General features: G+C 37.7%; 1 protein-coding gene across 2 annotated transcripts in view; it reads right to left on the bottom strand.

Moving 5' to 3' along the window:
* The window catches only part of ttc39b (tetratricopeptide repeat domain 39B), a 54,731-nt gene that overhangs the window by 24,364 nt on the left and 8,647 nt on the right, over positions 1-21,720 (bottom strand). For both annotated transcript variants that reach the window (XM_088921523.1, XM_088921530.1), the window contains exon 2: positions 8,759-8,793. In XM_088921523.1, coding sequence (XP_088777649.1) covers positions 8,759-8,793 — 35 coding nt within the window. The remainder of the gene's footprint in view (positions 1-8,758; positions 8,794-21,720) is intronic.

Here is a 21,720-nt window from a genome sequence, read left to right as displayed (position 1 = left end):
AGATGTATTTATAATCACATTTATGTATCCTGTGCACTTAAGTTGTAACAGCTTTAAATAATCCTTAAATTAAATTATTCTCCTCGATAAAAGTATTTTGGACAACAACCTCTGTGTAGTTCCATTATAATGTATACTGCAAAATTAATATTAAAAGACATATGGACTAAAAAAAATCCTTAACTATCGAAACAAAGAAAAAATCATCAAGTCTTGCAGGCATGCACCCAAACACTAATAAACACATATTGACCAATTAAACTGTCTTAAACTAAGCTGTTTAAAGAGCTTGTACTTACAGTGTGACACAATGGAAGGGACTAGTTACCCAGTTCTATAATCCAGAGCTATGGAGGACCCAGTGTAAGCCTCTCCGAGCAGATACAGTTTTTTTATAAATCTTTTTTTTGGATGCCCCATGAGGGAGAGACAGAGGGAGGGAACCGGTGCTTAATGTTCGTGAAAAACGGAGGGAGGGGAGGGAACAGATATAGAAAGAGAGGGAGAAGGGCAGCACTTCTCTCTTTTCTTCCATCCTTCACCAATTGCTTGGAGAGCTAATGAGCCTGTTCAAAGTTCACGAGTGCTGAGCGACGCCACACAGGCTCCTAATTCAAAAGGGGAACCAGCAGGTATCGCCATGGTTTTCAGCAGCTGCTCTGCAGGGGGAAGGAGCAACCAGAAAGCTGCAGTACCGCAGTGAGCACCTCCTCTCTCTCTCTCTCTCTCTCTCGATTCATCACCCTCTGTGCATGATAATAGCACTTCCTGGAAGGGTTGAGCAGTAATACCACCTACAGCAAAACTGAGCTTCACTTCACTACCACAGACCCAAAATCCATTCAGGTGCAATTCTGAGTCCCAATCACCTTCACCATTCCTAACATCAACAAAATAAAAAAAGCAAAGGCAATAATGAAATCAAATCAATCCAAATGTGATTTGTCTACCAGGCCGGGCTCAATGCAGAACTGCGGAAGACTTACTGTATATTCCAGTTTTTCAGCATTACTGACCAAACGATGGCCTTTTGATTAAATTTACTCCTAGCAAACTTCTCAAAGTGCTTTGAAATTCAGTTTGTTTTCCTCTTGCTGAAACCTAATAATGCCATTCTAATTGGTGATTTTTCTCACAGATTAAAAGTATACTTAAAATGTATACTCTAAAACCTCAGTCATAACTGACGCTCTCCTCTGCTCTTTGACAAGAATCTTTGGAAGGCTTCACATAATAAAAAATATTTATTAATTTAAATGACCATTTTAATGAACAACTCCTAATTTTATGGCCAGAAATAACAGAACATATCAACTAGGTTTAATTATACTTGGGTTTACTTGGGTTTAATTCTGGATCTAGGGTGCTATCTGCATTACGTTTGCATGTTCTCTACATGTTCGCAAGGGTTTCCTGTACTGGTGCCCTCCCAAAGTCCAGAGACATACAGTAGTGGTAGGTTATATGTATTCTGGGAAAATTAGCCCTGGTGCAAGTGTGTGCACGTCTGTCTGTCTGTCCCAAGACGAACTGGTGTCCCATCCAGGGTGTACACTCATTATTAGTCCACATAGGCTCTGGCTTCCTTGAGTGAGATGAAGTGGTTACAAAATGCATTGACAAATTGAGGTATACGCATTTGTTAAACTTTCTTTTATTCAGACTCTCAGAAGGCCTTAGTTTGCACATTCTAGTTGATTTACAGTTAATGTGATCAAAAACTAAAGAGAAAAAACAGATGTGTTGATTGCATAAGTATTCAGACCTTATCTGAATTATTCAGTACTAAATAATTGAATATCTCAGTATTGAAGACTTCTGAATACTTCAGATAAATATCCACCAATGGCAGCAATTACAACAGCAAGTTTTTTCGGGTAGGTCTTTACCAACTATACATGAGCTTGATACAATGTTTATCCCTGTAGCTGGTCTTTATTGTTTGGTTCTATACAAGTCCTCTTTGTGGAGTGACCAGGATATTGTTGACCCATGGACATTTGCTTCCAGCCACTGAATTCTGTAACATTCTGGGAAAGTGTCTGGGTCCCATCAGCTTTTTTATGATTGACTTCACTATGCTCAAAGGATCTCTGAAACGTTTTTATACTCTTCTCCTGATCTGGGCTGCTACACAAGTTTAATCCTGAGGTGTCGTGAAAGCTCCTTGGTCTTCATGGTTGAACCTTTGCTTGAAATTCACTAGCTAAATGAGGCACCTCACAGAGGCAAGTATATTCTAAAATGACTTGAAACACTATCACTGCACACAGCCAGTGGCCACTCAACTAATTGTGTCACTAAGTTAATTTTGTGCACCTACATTAAAGTTCAAATTCTTTCGCAATCATGACTTCCATTTATCTTTTACATTATCTGCTTCATTTGTGTTTTGCTTTGAATATGTGCAGTAGGTTCTGTGCATTACAAATAATTGCTATTTTAATGCATCATGACTCCAAACTGTAAGGCAACTGAATGCCAAAATAGAATAAGAAGAGTCTGAATAATTGTGCAAGTATAGGCTTTTTAAACATATGGAAGCTTCTGACGGCACAGAGACAAACTGAATTATTGGTCATTGAATTATTAAAGTGCTGTGAAGTTTATTATCCATACACAACAGAAGAACAGGTTACTCTACTCAGTTTCACCCCATTATTTTTTTATTATTATTCCCAAAGGAAATACACAGTCACTACAACGTAATAGATCATATAAATCCAGTAAACCTCTTTTAATTCAGTTTGTAGTAGTGTTTTTTTATTTTCAGGAGGTTTTAATAAAGGTGATTCAAAACTGCTCATTCAAAGGGCATGACAAACAGGACATTGTAGTGGGAACATTTGCAAGAGGCTCAGATGTCCTATCAAACAAGACTATCTTTTAGAAAATTATTTGTTGTGAAAAAATGAAATCAATTATTTGAATGTGACTGCATTTCTCCATTGTGTTTCTGGGCAAATGAAGCTAGGTGCTTTACAAAATACCCAGCAGCTTTGTGATCTGCCAAGCTACATTACAACACAGAAAGGTAATTACTGTACAGCTGTATCTAAACTCTACATTAGGGTTTGGCCTACATCAAGGTATACAAGTATGTTGTCTTGATTATGATGATGATACCCAAGAGACTGAGTATTTTTTAAAGTGCACAGGCAGAAACTAAACTTCGAAAAGATGTATAAAATAACATACAATTTCAGCCTCTGCCTGTAGCAGGCAAGCAGTTCACAAAGTGCCCGACATTTGCAGTTGCCCATAACATTTGTTATAATTGGGAAACCAATTAATGTCATAGTGTTTTTTTCCAGAAACAGGCTTTTCATTCCACCAGTAACTGGCTGGCAGCATGGGCTCATTATTCAAAGGTTCTAATATGACTACAAGCAAGCTAAGGATAAGGGGCTTGAGTGAAACACTATTCACAAGTGTTATTAGTGCTACCGACTAAATGCATGTGGGTATATTCATATGATATGGAAAGAACCAACTAGGATAATGATATTCACTGAGTAATCACAAAATTCTTAAAACCTTAACACACTTCTAAATTAGCAGTATGTTTGCACTGCTGACAAGCTGTAAAATCTTGGCTCATTTCTTATAAATAGTAGTCATGAAGAACTAGGATTATCTGAATGTTCACAAAAGAATTAAGAGTCCTTTGAAAAGCACAGGAAGCAGCTCACAAAAGTGGTGACAGGGACCACTACAAACAGGCCAGAAACCAGCTCAAATCTGCAATAAAGATCTGCTTAAAGGAATTACAAGGACAAACTACAACAACAATTTTCTAACAAAGGTCTCCAAACTATTACCAATTACAAAAGCAAATCCTCCTCAGATACATTTTGATCAGTTTCTACCAGACAACCTCAACACATTTTACAGTAGATGTGAAACACAAAGGATCTCCAATGACCTTGTCCATGGCAGTCTCGTGATTCATCCAGATATTTCACACTCACGAGATGAGCTATTGTCCCCCATTCAACTGCAGTGCCACACCCACTCTCACTCAATCTCTCAGGAAGATTTAATGCCTTTTACAAGTCTTGAGAATACTCCTCAAAGAAAATGATGTGTTAAGGCTATTCAAAAAGCAAAACTATAAAAGGGCAGCAGGACCTGACTGTGTATTTCCAGCCACACTAAAACACTGCGCTGGCCAACTTGCTCCAATCTTTACAGATATTGTCAACACACTGTGCTGTGTTGACTGTGCTAAGCTGCTGTTGCACTGCAATTTCCCTCATGGGATCAATAAAGTATTGATCCCACTATCTATCAATCACTGTCCCGGTGCCAGACTGCTTCAAATCTTCTGTTATTGTTCCTGTCCCAAAAAAGGACAAAATAACCTGCCTTAAAGACTACAGACCCATCGCACTAAAGTCAGTGATAATGAAAACATTTGAACGTCTGATTCTCAACTACTTAAAGACTGTTACTGCTACTCACCTTGATCGCCTGCAATTTGTATCTAAAGCCAAGGTCAGTGGACGATGGACGAATTTTAGCTCAGCATTTAACACAATCATTCCTGATTTACTACTGAGCAAACTCTCAGATATGAATGTTAATCCGTCCATTTGCAAATGGATTCTCAATTTTCTGACTAATCAGAAGCAGTATGTTCGAGTGGGCCCCTATCTTTCAGCCTGCCGAACTATTAGCACAGGCGCACCCCAAGGTTGTGTGCTCTCTCCTCTACTCTAATCCTTGTACACCAATGACTGCACTTCTGGCGACTCCTCGGTTAAATTACTTAAGTTTGCAGATGATACCATTCTTATAGGCCTCATCACAAACGCTGATGAGAGCCTGAACAGAAAGGAAGTGGATCGACCTGTAACGTGGTGTACCACTAACAACTTGGATCTCAACCTTAAAATCTGTAAAGTGCTCAAGTGAAAACAACTGGGAGCAAAAGGCAAATATAAAGAAGTAAGATTTTATACCATTGATACAATTTGTATTGAATATGCTCAAGAGTAAAACACTTACCACTAAACTAAACCACTAATACACAAACCTTCCCCATGGTAATCAAGGACACTGCTGTCAATGTGGTGGAATCCTGCAGATTCTTGGGCACCTATCATTTCAAACACTTTCCGCTGGGATGAAAACATTGCGTCCATTATAAAGAAAGCACAGCAGCGCATGTACTTTTTTAAACATCTCAAGAAGCTTGGCATTGCACAATCTATTCTCATACAGTTCTACAGAGCCATTATTGAAAGTGTGATTACTTCTATCATCGTCTGATTTGGCTCCGCTACTGCACAGTCAAAAAACTGATCGCAGCTCATTATCAAGTGTGCTAAGAAACTGATTGGCTGCAATCTTTCATCCCTCACCGTGCTTTACAAATCTAGAACCGTGAATCAGGCCACCAAAATTGTTGCAGATCCCTCCCACCCTGGTCATCATTTATTTCAAAGGCTTCCCTCCGGAAAACATTTTAAAGCAATCAAAACCAAAACCAACAGACACCAGGACAGTTTTTTTCCCCAATGCCATATCCTTGCTTAACCAGCATCCTCCCCCAACAACTTCCCGTTTCAGCTGAAAAAAAACAAACTTTGAACTATTATCACTGCTTAGTTCATACATCTTGTATATCTTAAGCTTAAGAACTGCCATGTCTTCCCAACATGTTTACATAGTTGCACCTTCCTCCTCAGACCATATTTTCGCACATGGTCTGAACTTCCATGTGTTTTGCATATACTCCAACGTCTATTGTTCGTATATTTCCACCGTACTGTAAAATGTGAATGTGCCCATGTCTTATATATACTATAATGTCTACATGTTCCGTAAGCACATACAGTATTGTGACTGTGTTGTGACTCCCCCCATCTTCTGTATATTGTCCAGTGTAACAATGTCAGTAATGTTAATGCTCCTTTTGCACCTGTGTGGGTTTTGTGTTGAGTAGGTTGGTATAGCAAATGTACCAAGGGAAATTCCTGTACCTGACACGTACTGCCGAATAAAAGTGATTCTGATTCTGATGTGGAGGCAGCCTTGCACTTAGGAAAGTCAATCACTTGCAAGTATAAGAAAGGTCAAAAGACCAAGGACACTGAAACTGTGTATCATGCAGGGAAAACCATACATAGATGCTTGCATTTTACATAAATACAGGCTTCTCTGTCTGCTTTTAATCTATATACTGTAACACACAATTCTGACTTTAAATGCAATTTTCTATTCTCCAATTCCAAGCATACTGTATAACCATTAATATAGAACAAGGTCTCAAATAAGTATTTTGATTCAACCACAACAAGTATAACAGCCCACTGCAAGAAATGTGGCCAGTTATTCAGAATGTCTTAGTATTTCAATCAATCCAAGAATACTGCAATACCAGTAGACAAACTGTCTAGTAGTTTTATTTTCACAAAAAGACTATTTTTATCTGAAAAGAAAAATGAAGAAAGAAACTATCACCGACCGCACATAAGTCTATTTCTGTAGCCCGCCAACATACCAGGACAAAACCATTTGCTTTTTAGCACACAAGACACAGATATTTAGTAACTCTTGCAGAGTGACCTCTTGATGCTTCAAAGCAAAGCAAATGACTCTAATGGTAAACTCAAAATGTGGGGTGCGGTTGCCATTATCAGTCAAGACCTGCAATTTCTGGATAACAGCAGGAAAACATCACAACAGAAAGACCAATAAGGCAATGAAAACTGCATTGTTTCTTGCCGTTGCTAGTGTACAAACTAGGTTTACATAAAAGTGGCCACCCTTAAAATGGGTTTCAGTGTACTTTTACATCTATAGTATGAATCACAGACTTCTATATGATTATATGTTTCAGCTCGGTTATATTTTTAATTTATGTCAAGCCTGCTAATTGTCTTTATAGTGCCACAAAAAAATTGAATTGGGCAAGAGCAGTCAAGGGAACTTGGTTCCATTGAGCTGGTGCCTGGTGAAGCCATATACTTGGACAGGACTCTAGGGCTGCCTAAACTAGGACCTAAAAAAAACAGAAGCTTGGAAAGGCTTTTAATTTACTCTGCCTTGAACCAAGCACACCTTTTAAACTTCAAAAGAGCTAAAAAAATTAAATATGTCCCACTGGGTCAGTAACTGAAGTAATTCTGTTAACCAACATCATGTTTTCTAAAACAAACAGCAGATGGTACGACCCCTTGTACCTGATCATACCATGAATCTAAATTATTTGTAAGAGATTCTATCAAGTATCAACAGGAATTTTTAATACATTACAGACTTAACAGATGGGTTGGAAATCTGAGTCACTAGAAAAGCACTAGCAAATCTCATTCATACTCTGAGCAGGGGGCAGCAATTCCAGACTTGGGGTGATATCTGTGGAGTTTGCATGTTCTCCCCACATTTTCCACGGTTTTCCTCTGGTGTTCCATTTTCTTCCCACAGTCCAAAGACATACTGGTAGGTTAATTGGCTACTTGAAAATTGGCCCTGATGTGAGTGTGTATCTGTGTGTGCCCTGCAATGGACTGGTGTCATATCCAGGGTATATCCTTCCATATGCCCGTAGCTTACCGAGACTGGCTCTGATGCCGCCATGAATTGGAGGAGGTGGTTAGAAAGTGAATGAACAGTTGGTCTATGAGCAGGTTCAGGCACTCATTCTTGCTAATGTGACGCATGTGCTGGTTAGTCCATAAATCCACCAGTATGATTTTCAGACATCAGCATTTTAATTCTGACACAGCATTAGGTTTATGCTTTTAGCTGGACCTGTCCATTTTAAATCTTCATTTACTCTGTAATTCTCATGTCCACACAAATATATTTGTTTCCAAATGCAGCAACCTGCTGCACATATTAGTTAGCTCCAAAGACTTTCTATAATATACACATTATTATATATTTCTACACCTTCCTATACCTTTATGTTAAAATGAAAATGTACGTAAAAAACTGGCCATTTAAAATACACTTCAAAAGTGGAAAACAAAAATTGTTGAACACATCACACCCACCGTGTCTCTATAAACTGTGATTAATGGCACCACACAGACCCATAATGACTATAGGTGCTATTTACTTTTTCTCTACTCACAGAACATCAACAGGAGGCTCAAAAGAAAGGACATTGACAAAACCCAAAACTGCTATATGGAACAGACGTTTTTTCCATCTGTTTGTTACTTAATTCATGGCATGTTAAAGAAACTCGTAATGCTACATTATCCTATGCAATGCTTTCATTTCCTAAAAACATGAAAAAAGGAGGGTTTCAAACAGTCCTTTGTTCCTGTGAAATAATCGATGGACAAACAAATGCTTTATTTTTCCAATTCAAAACTGTAGTTAAGCAGAATTTGCTAAGGAATCTTAGCAAATCTTAATAAAGGAATCTTAGGAATCAATAGGAATGGATACAAACCTTAAAACATGCAGTTTCATATAGCATATAAAATATTTGGCTGACACTTTTATTCACCTTAAAATCTATAAAGTGCTCAAGTGCAAACAACTGGGAGCAAAAGGCAGATAAAGACATAAGATTTTATACCATTGACAGAATTTGTATTGAATATGCTCAAGAGTAAAACACTATCCCACTCAGGATTTGAACCTAAAACTTTGAAGCTGTAAGCCCAGAGACCTAACCACTCCACCACATTTCTACCTTTGGTATACTGGTAGTATATTAATGACTACAAAAGTCCTGCTCCATGTGCATTAGAGAAGGGATGTACTGTAAATACAGTAACTCAATCACACTTACACAGGAATGCGATCAAAGGCATCTTCAAAGCTCTCCTGCAAAACAGAAAGGAAAACCAGCCTGGTTAGACAGATGTGCTCATTCTACTCATGCTACCGCTTTGTACAGTAGTTCACATTCTATATATGGTGGATTTCTATTACTGGTACCAAGCTCTGAGCGCCTCGTCAACATAAAATTGACTAATGAAACACTACAGCTCTTTACAATGAGCCCCATTTCCACCTGTTTTACCACATTTACATTTATCTTCCTGACAGTTTGTGATAAATGGCCTTCCCAGTCTGTCAGCATCTTTATGTGATGAGTATAGCCCCCCCGTCAGGAATGAATGGCAGCCACCTCCCCAGCTTTAAATAGACTGAGTGCCAGTCCCCAGAAAGCAGAGATCGTTTCACCCCAACAAAAGAGGGTCATAGCAGAATGCTATCCAAATTCCATGGAAGTAACATCACCTTTATGTCCAAATCAGTTTCAATGAGTATTATAAAGGCAGCAGAAAAGTAATTTGTTTTGCCCTAATGAAGAAAATAACATCTATATCAAATGTGGATGTTGCACGTTTCCCCAAAAATTGAAATGTACTCTAATACACTCTATACTGCACAGTAACAGATCAAGCACTATACACTCAGACAGTTGACATGCACAGGGGATTCAATGAAACAATTCAGGAACATACTACTTTAAAGAATACGCCATGATGGTTTTTGTATTTGTTTTTTTTTATGAAGAACACGATTTTGCAGCATTTTTCCTAATTCTGCTACAGATGGCTTTTATATACCATTAACTTTTTAAAACAATGATCAGCAGCACAACATTTTTAATTCAAAGTTTCCACTTGAGTTCAACTTTACAGGGTCTATATTTTTAGCAAAAGCAACATATTTTCTCTAGACTGCTTACATGTTTTTACATGGGTTTTTTTTTAGAATAGCCATTGGTGTATATTTCATGTGTAGAGAATACATGTAAAATTGGTAATGGAGTCTTCTTCAGATGCAGTACTGGTGTGCACCTATTCCGTACATTTTATTCTTTCTTCTACATTCCTCTTCTACAGCTTTTCAAAACAGTTGGAATGTGTGTACCTATTTATATTTAGTCTCCTAAAGAGAGCAGAGCTCGATATACTAACTCAGTGAAAGCATTCTTTTTAATAGGGATTCTGTCTCAGTGGCACAAACCATTAACCTCTGATCTCCTCCACACTTGTACTCCATCAGATAAGGAATTCTAAAGCAGACGTAACACTAAAAGCATCACTGAAATTTACAAACATTGATTGTAAAAATGTAAATTAAGAGGAAGTGCATCAAACAGATGTCATCCCAGTGGTATAGGGGTTAGCGATGCAATCTCACAACTCCTGGGTCCAGGACTTTACTCTGGACTAGGTCACTTTCTTTTCTGTGCGAGTTTGCCAGCAGTTGTGTGGTGTTGCTATTTAACAGGAATCTGGTCCCCTAGTATGTACCCTAAGATAGAGTGATATCCTATCAAGAGCGCCGCATCCTGTCATCCCAGAATAGATTCCAGACTGCCACAACCATAAGTAGGGATAAGTGACTTTGTGATAATTGGGTGGATGCGTTAAAAACTCAAGAATGGGAAGCACTTCTTCTGTTACCCAGAGCTATGTTGTCAAAGCTGAAACCCCTAGATCCTTCCATAAACAGCTGCACAAGATCCTCACAACAACTGGTTAAGGGCAACTGAACAAGACACATTGGTAGAACAGCATTTTCCCCGTTTGTGTTCTTTTTCATATCTCTCATAGTGATGATGTATATTTCTACATGAAATCGAACCCCAGACCACAGACAATTTATATGATGACCCCGAAGCTACTGCACAGTTTGAATAAGACTTATATTTCACACAAGCATTTTTCTATGGTAAACGTCAAAGTCTGCAAATGGATAATTTGTGGACACGGGTGAACAAATTAATTAAAAGAAAAAACAAATATCACATTCCTGCTCACTTCAAAAACACTTTTGTTAAGCCAGAGGAAAGGTGTTTGGATAAGTGTATAAAAATAAAATATATTATATGAATGTAATATTAATAATAATAAAATAATAATAATAATAATAATAATAATATAAAAGCACATACACTTTAAATTTTACTGACCAATGCCTACCATACTGTAAATCATTTGGATTCACATGCTCTCACACAACCACTTCAGTTACAAAATATGAAGGCCACCTCCAATTCGGTATAGATTGTGTTAACTATGCTTAGCTGATCATTAAGCTGCTGATGCTTGCTGGGCAGGTCACCACTTTGATGTTCAGGAAAAAGGGCTAAAGCTAGGCAATCAGTATACAGATAATTTCCAACACCCACAGAACAAAAATGATTCAGGGAGCAGCTGTGTTTTAAATAACCATGTCTGGAGGCCTTGTTTGCTTAAATTAACTTAGATGAAGCTACAGACTCCTAGGGGGTCCTTCAGGAGGCAAGAAGCAATACTTAGACACAGTGCCACACAGTAAGAACTAGCTTAAGCTTCCCTGCACCCCACCAACACTTCATAGAAAAGCTGCCCCACCACATTTAACATTTAAAACTAATGTTTAATTAATTTAAGACTGAATGATCTTAACTGGGATTCATTTTCTCTTCTGAATCAAAGGCAACAGAACAGCATACAGGTTTGGCCTAAAATGCCAATCACAGAATTTGGGCAACTGTGTTGGCAGGAAACATCTGCGTCAGACCCACGATAGACTGGGCACCAATTTGAACATGTGCACTGCATGATCCATTTGATATTTCCATCTATTATTTTAACGGACACATAAATTCAAGATGATTTAACCGGGCTATGTTACCACTATCAAAATATTCTCTTGATGATAATGAAGATGCACAAGTTTAAAATAAATTGTACTTACTCCAATAAGGGCAGTGGTTTTCATAGTGTTGTCTGTGTATGATACAGTACAGTAAAAATGCATAGATAAGAACACAGGTGATGTACACCTACACATTAAAAACAGGAAAAAGGTAAGTGCCAAGTACAGTTGTCCAGTTACCTGTACAAAACACAATTATCAGCAAAAATATAGCTGAATACTAGAATACAAATGGTTACCTATAATACGTTTAAAATGTATATCAGTACATGCTTCATATGCAGGACATAGGATTTACAACTGCAATCTGTTGTAGGATAAATCCAAGCCTAGAATAATCTTAGCAATTAATCCTAGTTCATTTCTAGTCTTGAAACTTAACCCAGTACCTGGCTCTCCTCCGAGTCAGTATTTTAGGAATGATTTAGAAGGAATTCTAATGAAGAAATGATGAAGGATAAAATGATGTCAAAACCAGGAAACCATAAACTGGGTCTATCCAGACATCTCACAGTCTGCAGTTACAAAAAAAAAAAAGGAAAACTCATCTGGCTTCACCCCATGAGTGGACATCATCTGTCAGAAATCCACAGAGCTGGAATGACCCACTAACATGCAAAACTGTATGTCACACAGGTTGTTAATGCATCTGACTAATTACTATTTGTGGTAATATGACTTAAACTGTAGCAGAGCATTCTATGATCACTCTTGGTGGTCCTGTTATTTTAAGTATTTTAAGTGCATGAGCTAACCCCAAGTAGTTTTTTTGTGGATATAACAAGTATAATTCTTTCTTTACTCTTGTCCTGGTTTAAATGACATTTTATTAATGTTAATAAAAAAAACTGAAATATGCATATATCTTGCAGATTGTTTTGATAGCTTTATTCCTTAACACACTGGTCATATAATTAAATATATAAGATCAATATATTCTATCTATCTATCACGAAAATATAAGATCTTTTTTACCAAGTCTTATAGCAAGGGAATCTTTTAGATCTGTTAACACTGATGCCCTGTACAGGAAAGGTCAGAGCCGACTATTTTCTCAGGAGGCTCAGGTCCTTTGGTGTATGTGGAACACTGCTATGCAGTTTTTATGAATCAGTGGTGGCAGCAGCCATCTTCTACGCTGTTGTGTGCTGGGGCAGCAGCATCATTGCAAAAGATGTAAATAGGCTCAATAATCTCAACAAGAAGGCTGACTCCGTTTTGGGGCTGAGCTTTGACCCCTTGGAGGTGGTGGCGGAGGAGAATGCTAGCCCAGCCATCATGAACATCGCCTCTCACCCGCTACATGGGGCTGTTATTAGACAGAGGAGCACTTTTAGCAACAGACTGCTCCAGCTACGGTGTTCAAGGGAACGTTTCCTCAGGTCCTTCCTCCCAGCGGCTGTCAGGGTGTATAACACTGCCCTAGGCTAGGCCTGTTAGCCCTTCTTTTGCTCATCTATGGATGGCATGTTGCACTCATGTACTTTTGGACATTGAATTGATATACTGTTTTTACTCTGGTATTTTCAATTTGTACATACCGGATTTTGCACATCTTTTAGTGTTTTACAGTGACTATTAGCATATTTTGATAACTTTTATTTTGTATTCTATATACTTATTTAATTACTCTTATCTTGATGTCTGTCTTGTCTTTCTTGTGCTGGGCTACTGTAATGCCTCAATTTCCCTTGGGATTAATAAAGTCTTATTTCTCTTACCTTAGATAATTGTTTGATCTATTCATAATTATTCAGACCATGCTCCATTGAATACTTGTGTTCATATACCCCTTTTCAACATTAGATAAAGAGGAGGGAACCCACTTTGTCTATCACTGTAGTGAAATGCTGCAGCAATTGTGTCCCAGCAGCTCCTAGTGAGAACATAGCAGAACAGGTATACAAGTGAGAAATTGCTTTTTTAATAAAATTACAGAGGAACTTTAGCCAAAAATCTGGTCCAAAGGGAAAACTGACAACAACATTTATACCAACCACTTGACCACTTCCCCTGGAGGGAAGAATCCTACTGAACAGGCAAAGTTTTGCTGAGCTTCAGTGATCTGATAAGGTGCGACTAGAGCAGTGCTATTGAACCTGCAGCACCTCCAGTTTGCTCCATTAAATAGTTTTTTGCAACCATCTCCTTACTGACCCTTTAATTGATCCTCCTTATCAATATCAAAGTAGCACAAGTAAGGATCTGGTTGTATCAAAACACTGTAATGGTTTGGATTAGAAGGGTTAAAATTTCAGCAAACCTGGGCTAAAAGGTGGTAACAGAAGATTTCTTATTTTTTCTTTTTATATAATCCAGCAACCAACCCTGTATTGGATAAAGTGTGTTGAAAATGGATAATTAGAATATATAGTATTTTGAGTGCAATTCAAAGTGTTGTAAAAAACTACTTACACTTAACTTCAATTCTTATCTATACTACATTTTTTAAACGTTTTTTGCTTCATCTGCTCAAACAATAATTCATTCAGAGACAGACATGCAGATGTGCATTTGGAATCCCGATCTTGCAAGAACAAAACTTTTTGACATTCCTAGCTGACTTCTTAACATTCCTGAGAAGAATTCTGACATTATGTTGCTTTCGGCACAAAGCCGCAGACCTCACCAAGAAAAGCAGACTGAAAACTGATGGGTGGAATTAGCACAAGTACTCAACACCTAAAATGACACTTCCCCAGACTTTAATGTTGATTATTACTGCACGCTTTAAATTCTTGTGAAGGTTTTTACCCCATCATTCTTGCAGTTTATGCTAAAGAAAAACGGTGTTTTAGCCCATCTGGCCTGTGGAGTTTAAAAAAAAATGTTCTCCTTGTTTATTACAGCAGTTCAAACACAAAATTTCTTCTTTTTCAATCAGTTTTCATTGTTTGGGTTGACATCTTCACACCACATTTTAAAACTCACGCCTACTCATTCTTTAAGAGTCTGAATCACTACCAAGTGAGTAAAACAAGAGCTTTGTTTTCTAAATTTCTTTTTTCTATTATCTTACACAGGGTGTCAGAGTGATCAAGAAATGAAGTACAGCCAGAGTAAATGTACTGTACTGTATGTACTGTAGAAAACTGTAGGAAACTAAATGTTAAAATAAAATGTTTATAGGAAAGTGAGCAGCACATTACTGTATATTATTTTAGTACAAAGATATTGAGGAGACAATATTGGTTTGTTTAGAAAAAGCAGATCATCATAACCGTGTTATGTACAAGGTGTTAGATGACTGAAAATACAGTACAGTAAATCTGTCAAGAGGATGGAATACTGCATTTGACTTCTAAACTATTTCCTCAGGTGTCAGCATATTGACATTGACAATTAAAATGTCCAGTTTTTCCTCCAGGACAAGTACACCAGCAAGGCCCCTGTTACAAAATGTAAAAGGCTAAAGCCTGTAAAACGCAGACACTAAGAGTTTTAATATAGCACCAGGATCTCTTAAATGAGATTAGGGAGATAAGATCATTTAAAGTCTTTAAACACATGTTGATTCTCACGGAATAGTTAGCAAACAGCCAGTCATTCATTCAAAGTCCTACAGTTTTCTTCTTAATGAATTTATAAAAGAGCTTGCTATTAGTGCAGTCTGCATTCAGAAAAAAAGCAGCTTTTACAGAAATGAAGCTGTACTACAGTCTAAGAAGTGGGTTAATTCAGAACACAGCTGAATCTCAGTAAACCTGGATTACCAGCTGTGTAAGTGAGTCTGAGGTCTATTTAAATGGGATAGCTGCTTTACATTTCCTTTTAACAGCTTAAGAAAAGGATTTAAGCTCTATATTGAAATGTTCTGCTAGCGTTTGAAGTCACTGTTTCATTTGATTTAGCAAGTAGTGATAAGCAAGTAAGAATGTTATATTTTGTCACAAGAAGATGCTTCGAAAGTGCCACAGTTACACTATGCCTTAACCTATACAGTAAGTACCCAACTATTGAGCATGTATGACTTCATTAACTTTAACACGTCTGTCTCCACCATTCATTTTCGTGGTGCTGTAATGCAAATATGTAGGTAGCTCTGTCCATTATTTCTTTCCCCATTTTGTGCACATATTACTTGGTAACAAGCATTTATCACTCATGCAAATAGCAAATATGACTATGTATTAAACAAAAGGGCATTTTCTTTATTGTTTTGATGTTATAAGATGCGTCGTTGAATGGAATAAAAAGAACTTGTCAGCTCCCATTATCAGATTTAGGGGCATGTTGAAACGTGCTGAACAATTCTAGCAACTGTAGTGGAGTCTTCTCAGGTTCTAACTTCTCTTGTGATTTTAGAATTATTGTCCAACAGCTTACAGCACATAGATCTAATTACCTTGTACAAATGTCCAGAAATGAAAGAATAAAGCAATATCAGTACCCACGCCGTTGTACAGGAAGTGCCAGACAGTGTTTGAACAGTAACACGAAATAACCTACACGTTACTCACAAGCTGTTCCAATGGACACATACCATTTTTTTTTAGTTGACAGCCTATCAAATCTCTGCACTATCTGTACCCAATAAGGTAACAAGAGCTTTTGCAAATATGTCTCCACAGCCAAACCAGTGTCACCTTTCCCCAGAGGCTGAAGGGTAGCTAGATAACATGCTGGTAGCACAAAGCTCACTACTTTCAGTACAGTGACACTGTACACCGATCAATATGCGTTGATAGAAAGACATCCGTTGAGTTGCAGTGATAGAAATAGCTAATTCAAAAGTGGACAAAAACTAATCTGGTTTATAATTAAAAATAAAGCCAAGACTTACATTTCTGGTACTGGGGAGTGCTTGTGAAAGGTGACAGGTGGGTTATGCAATACTGCTACATTACTTTGTGGTTGCAAAAGTATAAAGTGAAGGCAAAACAAAGACTGTAGATTTCAATGCAATAAACTCCTTTTGCCTATCAAGCTTAGAGGACCAAGTTGATCCCTATTTGCACATTTTGCTTTTTTTTCCATTCGTAATGCCTATATCTGTAATAAAAATGACTAGGTCTGTAAGCAGTTAAATCTTTCATTGTTATATGAAATGGGCTTCAATTTAGGGGCAACAACAAAATACAACAAAATACTGTACAATACAATAAGAAACAGATGTTTTCTGTTCATGTATCACTATTGCGGAGTGAACAATAAATACAGCAAACAAAAGTACGTGCCACCTAAAACTCGACACTAGACAGCCCATTGTGTTTTTATTGGACAGCTACAGTTCACTAACCATTACTTCATGAGAAGTAATAAAAACATTTTCGTGTCCCTAATTTAAAAAACAAGTGGCAATCTGGCAGAAAAAAAAAACTTGAAATCCAGACCGATTTCCAGTGTCTGATGACATAAGTCTCAACCTGTGGACACAAAAAAACCAAAACAAACATCCGTTATCCTAAGAAAAGATGGGTGAACTTTAAACAAGGCAAAAGGTAGCAGCAGCCCATGTGTTTGTGTTTTAAAGCATGAAACAAACATTTGCTTTAAAAGGTAAAAAGGCCAGAGGAACAAAACAAAAAGCATATGGATTCTCCCTGTAAGCTGTGACTATTCAATAAAATATACTTAATACTTAATTTCAGATCAGAAAAAATAAAATGAACACCCTAGCACCTGGGTATTGTGACCTTCTTATAACCAGAATAAACAAAAGGGTGGAGTACCTTATTCACAGCTTGAATGAATAATACATTTCATTTTTCAGGCATTTTGTCAGATCTTTTAAACTTCAAAAAGCATTGCTCAATCCCTGCCAAGGAATGACAATATGAACTGCCTAAAGAGCTCTTTTTAAGCATCACACCTGTGGAACACATTACTCATGTAATAAATAATTAAAACACTTTATTATTAAAAAGCAAACATGCATATTATGTTAGCTGGTGCCCTTCGATACTAGTTTTTCAATCTTTCATTTGTGTGGTACTGCTGCCAGTTTTGGTTGGAAGACAAGCTATAAGGTTCAATGCGTTCAATCAATGATAGATACAATAAAATACCAACTGTCAGAACAAAATTGTTAAACACATCTTTCACCTTTCTTCCACAGAGAGACGTTTAAAATGTGCACAAATTTAGCACATTTAAATTATTTTCAGTGTGGAGTACAATGCTTAAGTAGGCCTGCTATTGAAAAGAATCTCAAATTGAGCATTTCATGTTTTTTGCTCAGCTTAGCATCATGAAGCTGAATTTGTGTGGGGTGGAAAAAAAATGTGGCGTGCCGTCCTGCTACTGCACTCCAGATTTCATTACTGAGAGAGTGTGTCACCTGCCAAGGAGCTAAAACAGGGTTTATGTACCAGTTCAGTTCTGGTGTCCAGAATGTATCCACACACTTTACACTGAAGTGTGGGGGGGAATGGAGGATAATGACTTATATCACTACAAGGTACATTTTAGGAAATCCCCAGAAAACGTGGGAAAAGAAGTCTATAAACCCACAGTTTCAGAAGTATCTTCAATGACCAAGGAACTAATCAAATCAGCAGACAAAAGTAGAACCAGGGAGTCTCTTTCCGGTTGTCTGGGATTAAGGAGTAGTAAAACATCCGTTCTTGGTGAAGGAATAAGGTATTGCTCGGCATTTCAATGACAATGTAACTATCTCACACTTCACACAGAAAAATGTGGCAAGTTTCCCGGGAATACAAGATGGCCTTACAAGCACAGCAATCTGCAGGGCTGGGACCAGCTGGTAATTGGAGAGGGGTGCTGGAATGTGTGAATGTTAGAAACGGCCACTGCTGTGCAAACCTAATACGAATGAGAGGGGAAAGTGAAAAAGGAATGTGTGTCTCAAACCGAGGTGTTTCTGTAGATTGATTTAGCACATATAAACAATTAAGGAGCATTGTGAAAAGCTTGATTCAAGAGTATACGTCAAAAAATGATGCGAGTTAATCAGATATGTTGCTTTATAAAACGCCACAATTGGGGGATAACCGCAGTATGCATTTTAATTGGTTAAGCTTTGGAGAAAAACTGGACCTGTCACAGTATTTCTGGTTTCAAAATATTCAAAATCATCATCTTGGGTATAGTTCTCTATTAAAACTGTACATCATAACACATGTACAAGTACCAGATAAAACAATTAAAAGGGGGAGTTATGGATCATAATTATGATCAAATGCTCCTTTAAATGTGCCTTGATAATTCCTGGAGCACCACAGTGAGTCTGCCTGCTAATATTACAATCCTAACCGCATAAAAAAAAAAAACTTACTCAATTTATCTGTATTTTTTTTGTAGTGTCAGAACTAGGTCGTGTTTAAAAATCCTAGGTCATATGACAATGCAATAGATAAGAACATACACAAGTCTACACCAGTAATATAATGCTATTTCTTTTCCATTTGGTGTTGCCAACAACTTATGATGTGGAACAAAATAATAGTGAAAGTTGTTTTCCAACTTTTGATGCAATCTGGAGTTATGGAAGAACACAGATGAATAAGGGTGGCACAGTGCTGCTGTGTTTAGCATCAATTCCAGACCTGGCGTGCTATCTGTGTGGAGTCTGCATGTTTTCTCCATGTTTGCATGGACTCTGTGTGCTCTAGCACCATCCCATAGTCCATTTCTTGCCGGAATAGGCACAGTCTCCCCCAGGACCCTGAACTTTGAGAAGTGGTAAAGAAATGGATAGATAGATAAACTATCAAATGCTGTATGTCATTAGCTTTTTTTTATTACAACCAGTTTATTGAAGGACTGCATTTTAAGGCTATCTACAGTATACAATGTTAGTTAGAAAGTGCAAAAGATGAAACCATGTGCAGTCAAACCCCTGTTTGAATAGAAGCACATTGCTGCTGACAAAGAAAAAAAACTGTGAAGATAGTACATTATCCCGTACTTTATATGATAATCACATGATAGCACAATTGTAGTACAGTACTTACATTAACATTAGAAATAAAATCAGTTGCATAGTACAGTCTTTCTTTTTAAGGAAAAGAGCAAGTGTCCTCGTGGTTATAATTGTGCTCTTATGTAACATTTCATTATGAATGAACCCCAGTCGAAAGTAAGCCTGTATACATTCTACAGCATTGGATATTGTCATGAACACGAAACCCAATGTTCCAGCTGAGCTATCAGTAGCTTCTAGGTGCTGTCATTGCAAAATGTAATAGGCTGTTCATGCACTCAAATAATTACTGGTATATCATAATAACGTGATAATAAACTACAATTATGATACAGTACCACATGATTTTTTTCCTTAATGGCAGCAAAGCACTTCCTACATTTGTGTAGTTTGTCATATAGTTTATTCAATGTAAGTATATAAAGTTTTAATCTGTGGTAATCATATTGGATGTCTTTTTATTGAAAGATAACCTTTGGTTACCCCTGAATTTGGTGAAAGATACTACACATTCCCTGAATGACAGATAAGGCCACCGACTAGCTTGCAAAACACAGAACATCTCTGTAACGCAAAGTTTATAAAACAACCCACAGCTCCAGGCAAAGGGTAGTTCCGAAATGATGATATACACCACTACAGCTGCCATGTGAACAAAGTTTTGATTATGTGTTGAGAACGGACTGTCAATTTCGCTAGTAGAGCTGCCCAGAGCGGTTTTCTGTGTGCTCTGAAGCTTTGTAAAACAGGGAAAAGGCTGAAGCACAGAAACTATAATTAAACAGGAATGGCTGTTGGCAAAGGTCATTTCAAAACACAAGCAGATTTGAAACTCTGACACAAGAGCCTTGCAGGGGGGAGAAGAACAATGCTAAATAATTTCAGACATACAATTTATAACCCACCACATGTTCTCACTAGAGAACCGTTTAAACTAAATTGCTGCAGCAGTGGGCAGCACAATTGGATTACAGCTTGCACCTCATTGCTGGGGTTAGATTCCACACTGGAGCCTGTTCTGTGTGGAGCCTGCACGTCACCTCAACTTCCCCTAGATAGGCTGGTTTTCCTCTCCTGGCCCAAAGACATGCTGTCTAGGTTAAACTGCACCTCTAACATGCCCCACATGTGTATATGCCCTTTGCTGGGCTGGCAAGCCTTCTGGGCTAGGCCTTGGTTCACTGTCACCCTCTAATTGTGATAATAGATGGATGTTGCCGTGGTAATTTAACGAAGATTTATTTCAATGCAAGATAAAAAGTCGATCGAATTTACAGTGCATCTCTGCAGTAGAGTGGTGAAAACAAGGGATCCACAGAACAGTGTATGGGGTATATTCTAATACACAGGCAGCCTGGTTCAGTTAAAGATTCCTTTAAGGAAAGACTTTGGCTGCAATGAAAACTAGAAACTGTGTGGATCCCGCAGACCAGGATTGTAAACACACGGCTTAATAAGAAGAAAAGTGATGTCCTTGAGTGGTCCAGTTACAGACCTGATTTGAATCTTTTAGAATATCTGCAGAAAGATGTGAAAATTGCAGTCCATCAAGGATCCCCTCTGACAGAGTCTGAGCATGTTTCCAAAAAAGAATAGGTGAAAACTGCAATTTCCCATAGTGCCAAGTCGACAGAGACCCGTCCACGGCTGAATCTTCTGACACCTCACTTGTTTCACACATAAAAGTGTTCATTTTGAGCACTTTAAAGTTTAGAATAAATTCCGTTCCAAGAATGTGTATACATGATTTGTAATTCAACAAATTGGGTCATCTTTGGAAGGCAGTGAATAATTTTTCAAGACATTATACTGTATATTGTAAAGTTTTTTTGCCTTCATGCAGAATTCCTAGCCTGGTTGGCTGTTCCATCTTTGTCTTCAAAATATTTTCTCCCTGCCAATTTTGGCTATACAGTAGGTGGCTTTGCAACAAACTATTATTCCAAGCTTTTGTTCTTAATACAGGCAACATCAATGCTGCAGTAAACAAACAATTTAAAAAGAAAAAAAAGACTTTTCAAGTCAAGCAAACTGCAAAAGTCAGTTCATATTCAAGTCTACAGATGATTCAGAACACTTAATTCATTACAATATTGTTCATATTGTCATCTACCTAAATCCCAGGCGCAACTGGTCTCAAGCCAAGTATATGATGCAACATTCTTCTGATACTATATAAGTATTATATAAATATGAAATATTTA

This window comes from Atractosteus spatula, chromosome 1, assembly GCF_055471065.1.
Source record: "Atractosteus spatula isolate fAtrSpa1 chromosome 1, fAtrSpa1.hap1, whole genome shotgun sequence".
Lineage (NCBI taxonomy): Eukaryota > Metazoa > Chordata > Actinopteri > Semionotiformes > Lepisosteidae > Atractosteus > Atractosteus spatula.
Note: the sequence above shows the minus strand (reverse complement) of the source record. Positions and strands in the feature narration are given on the sequence as shown.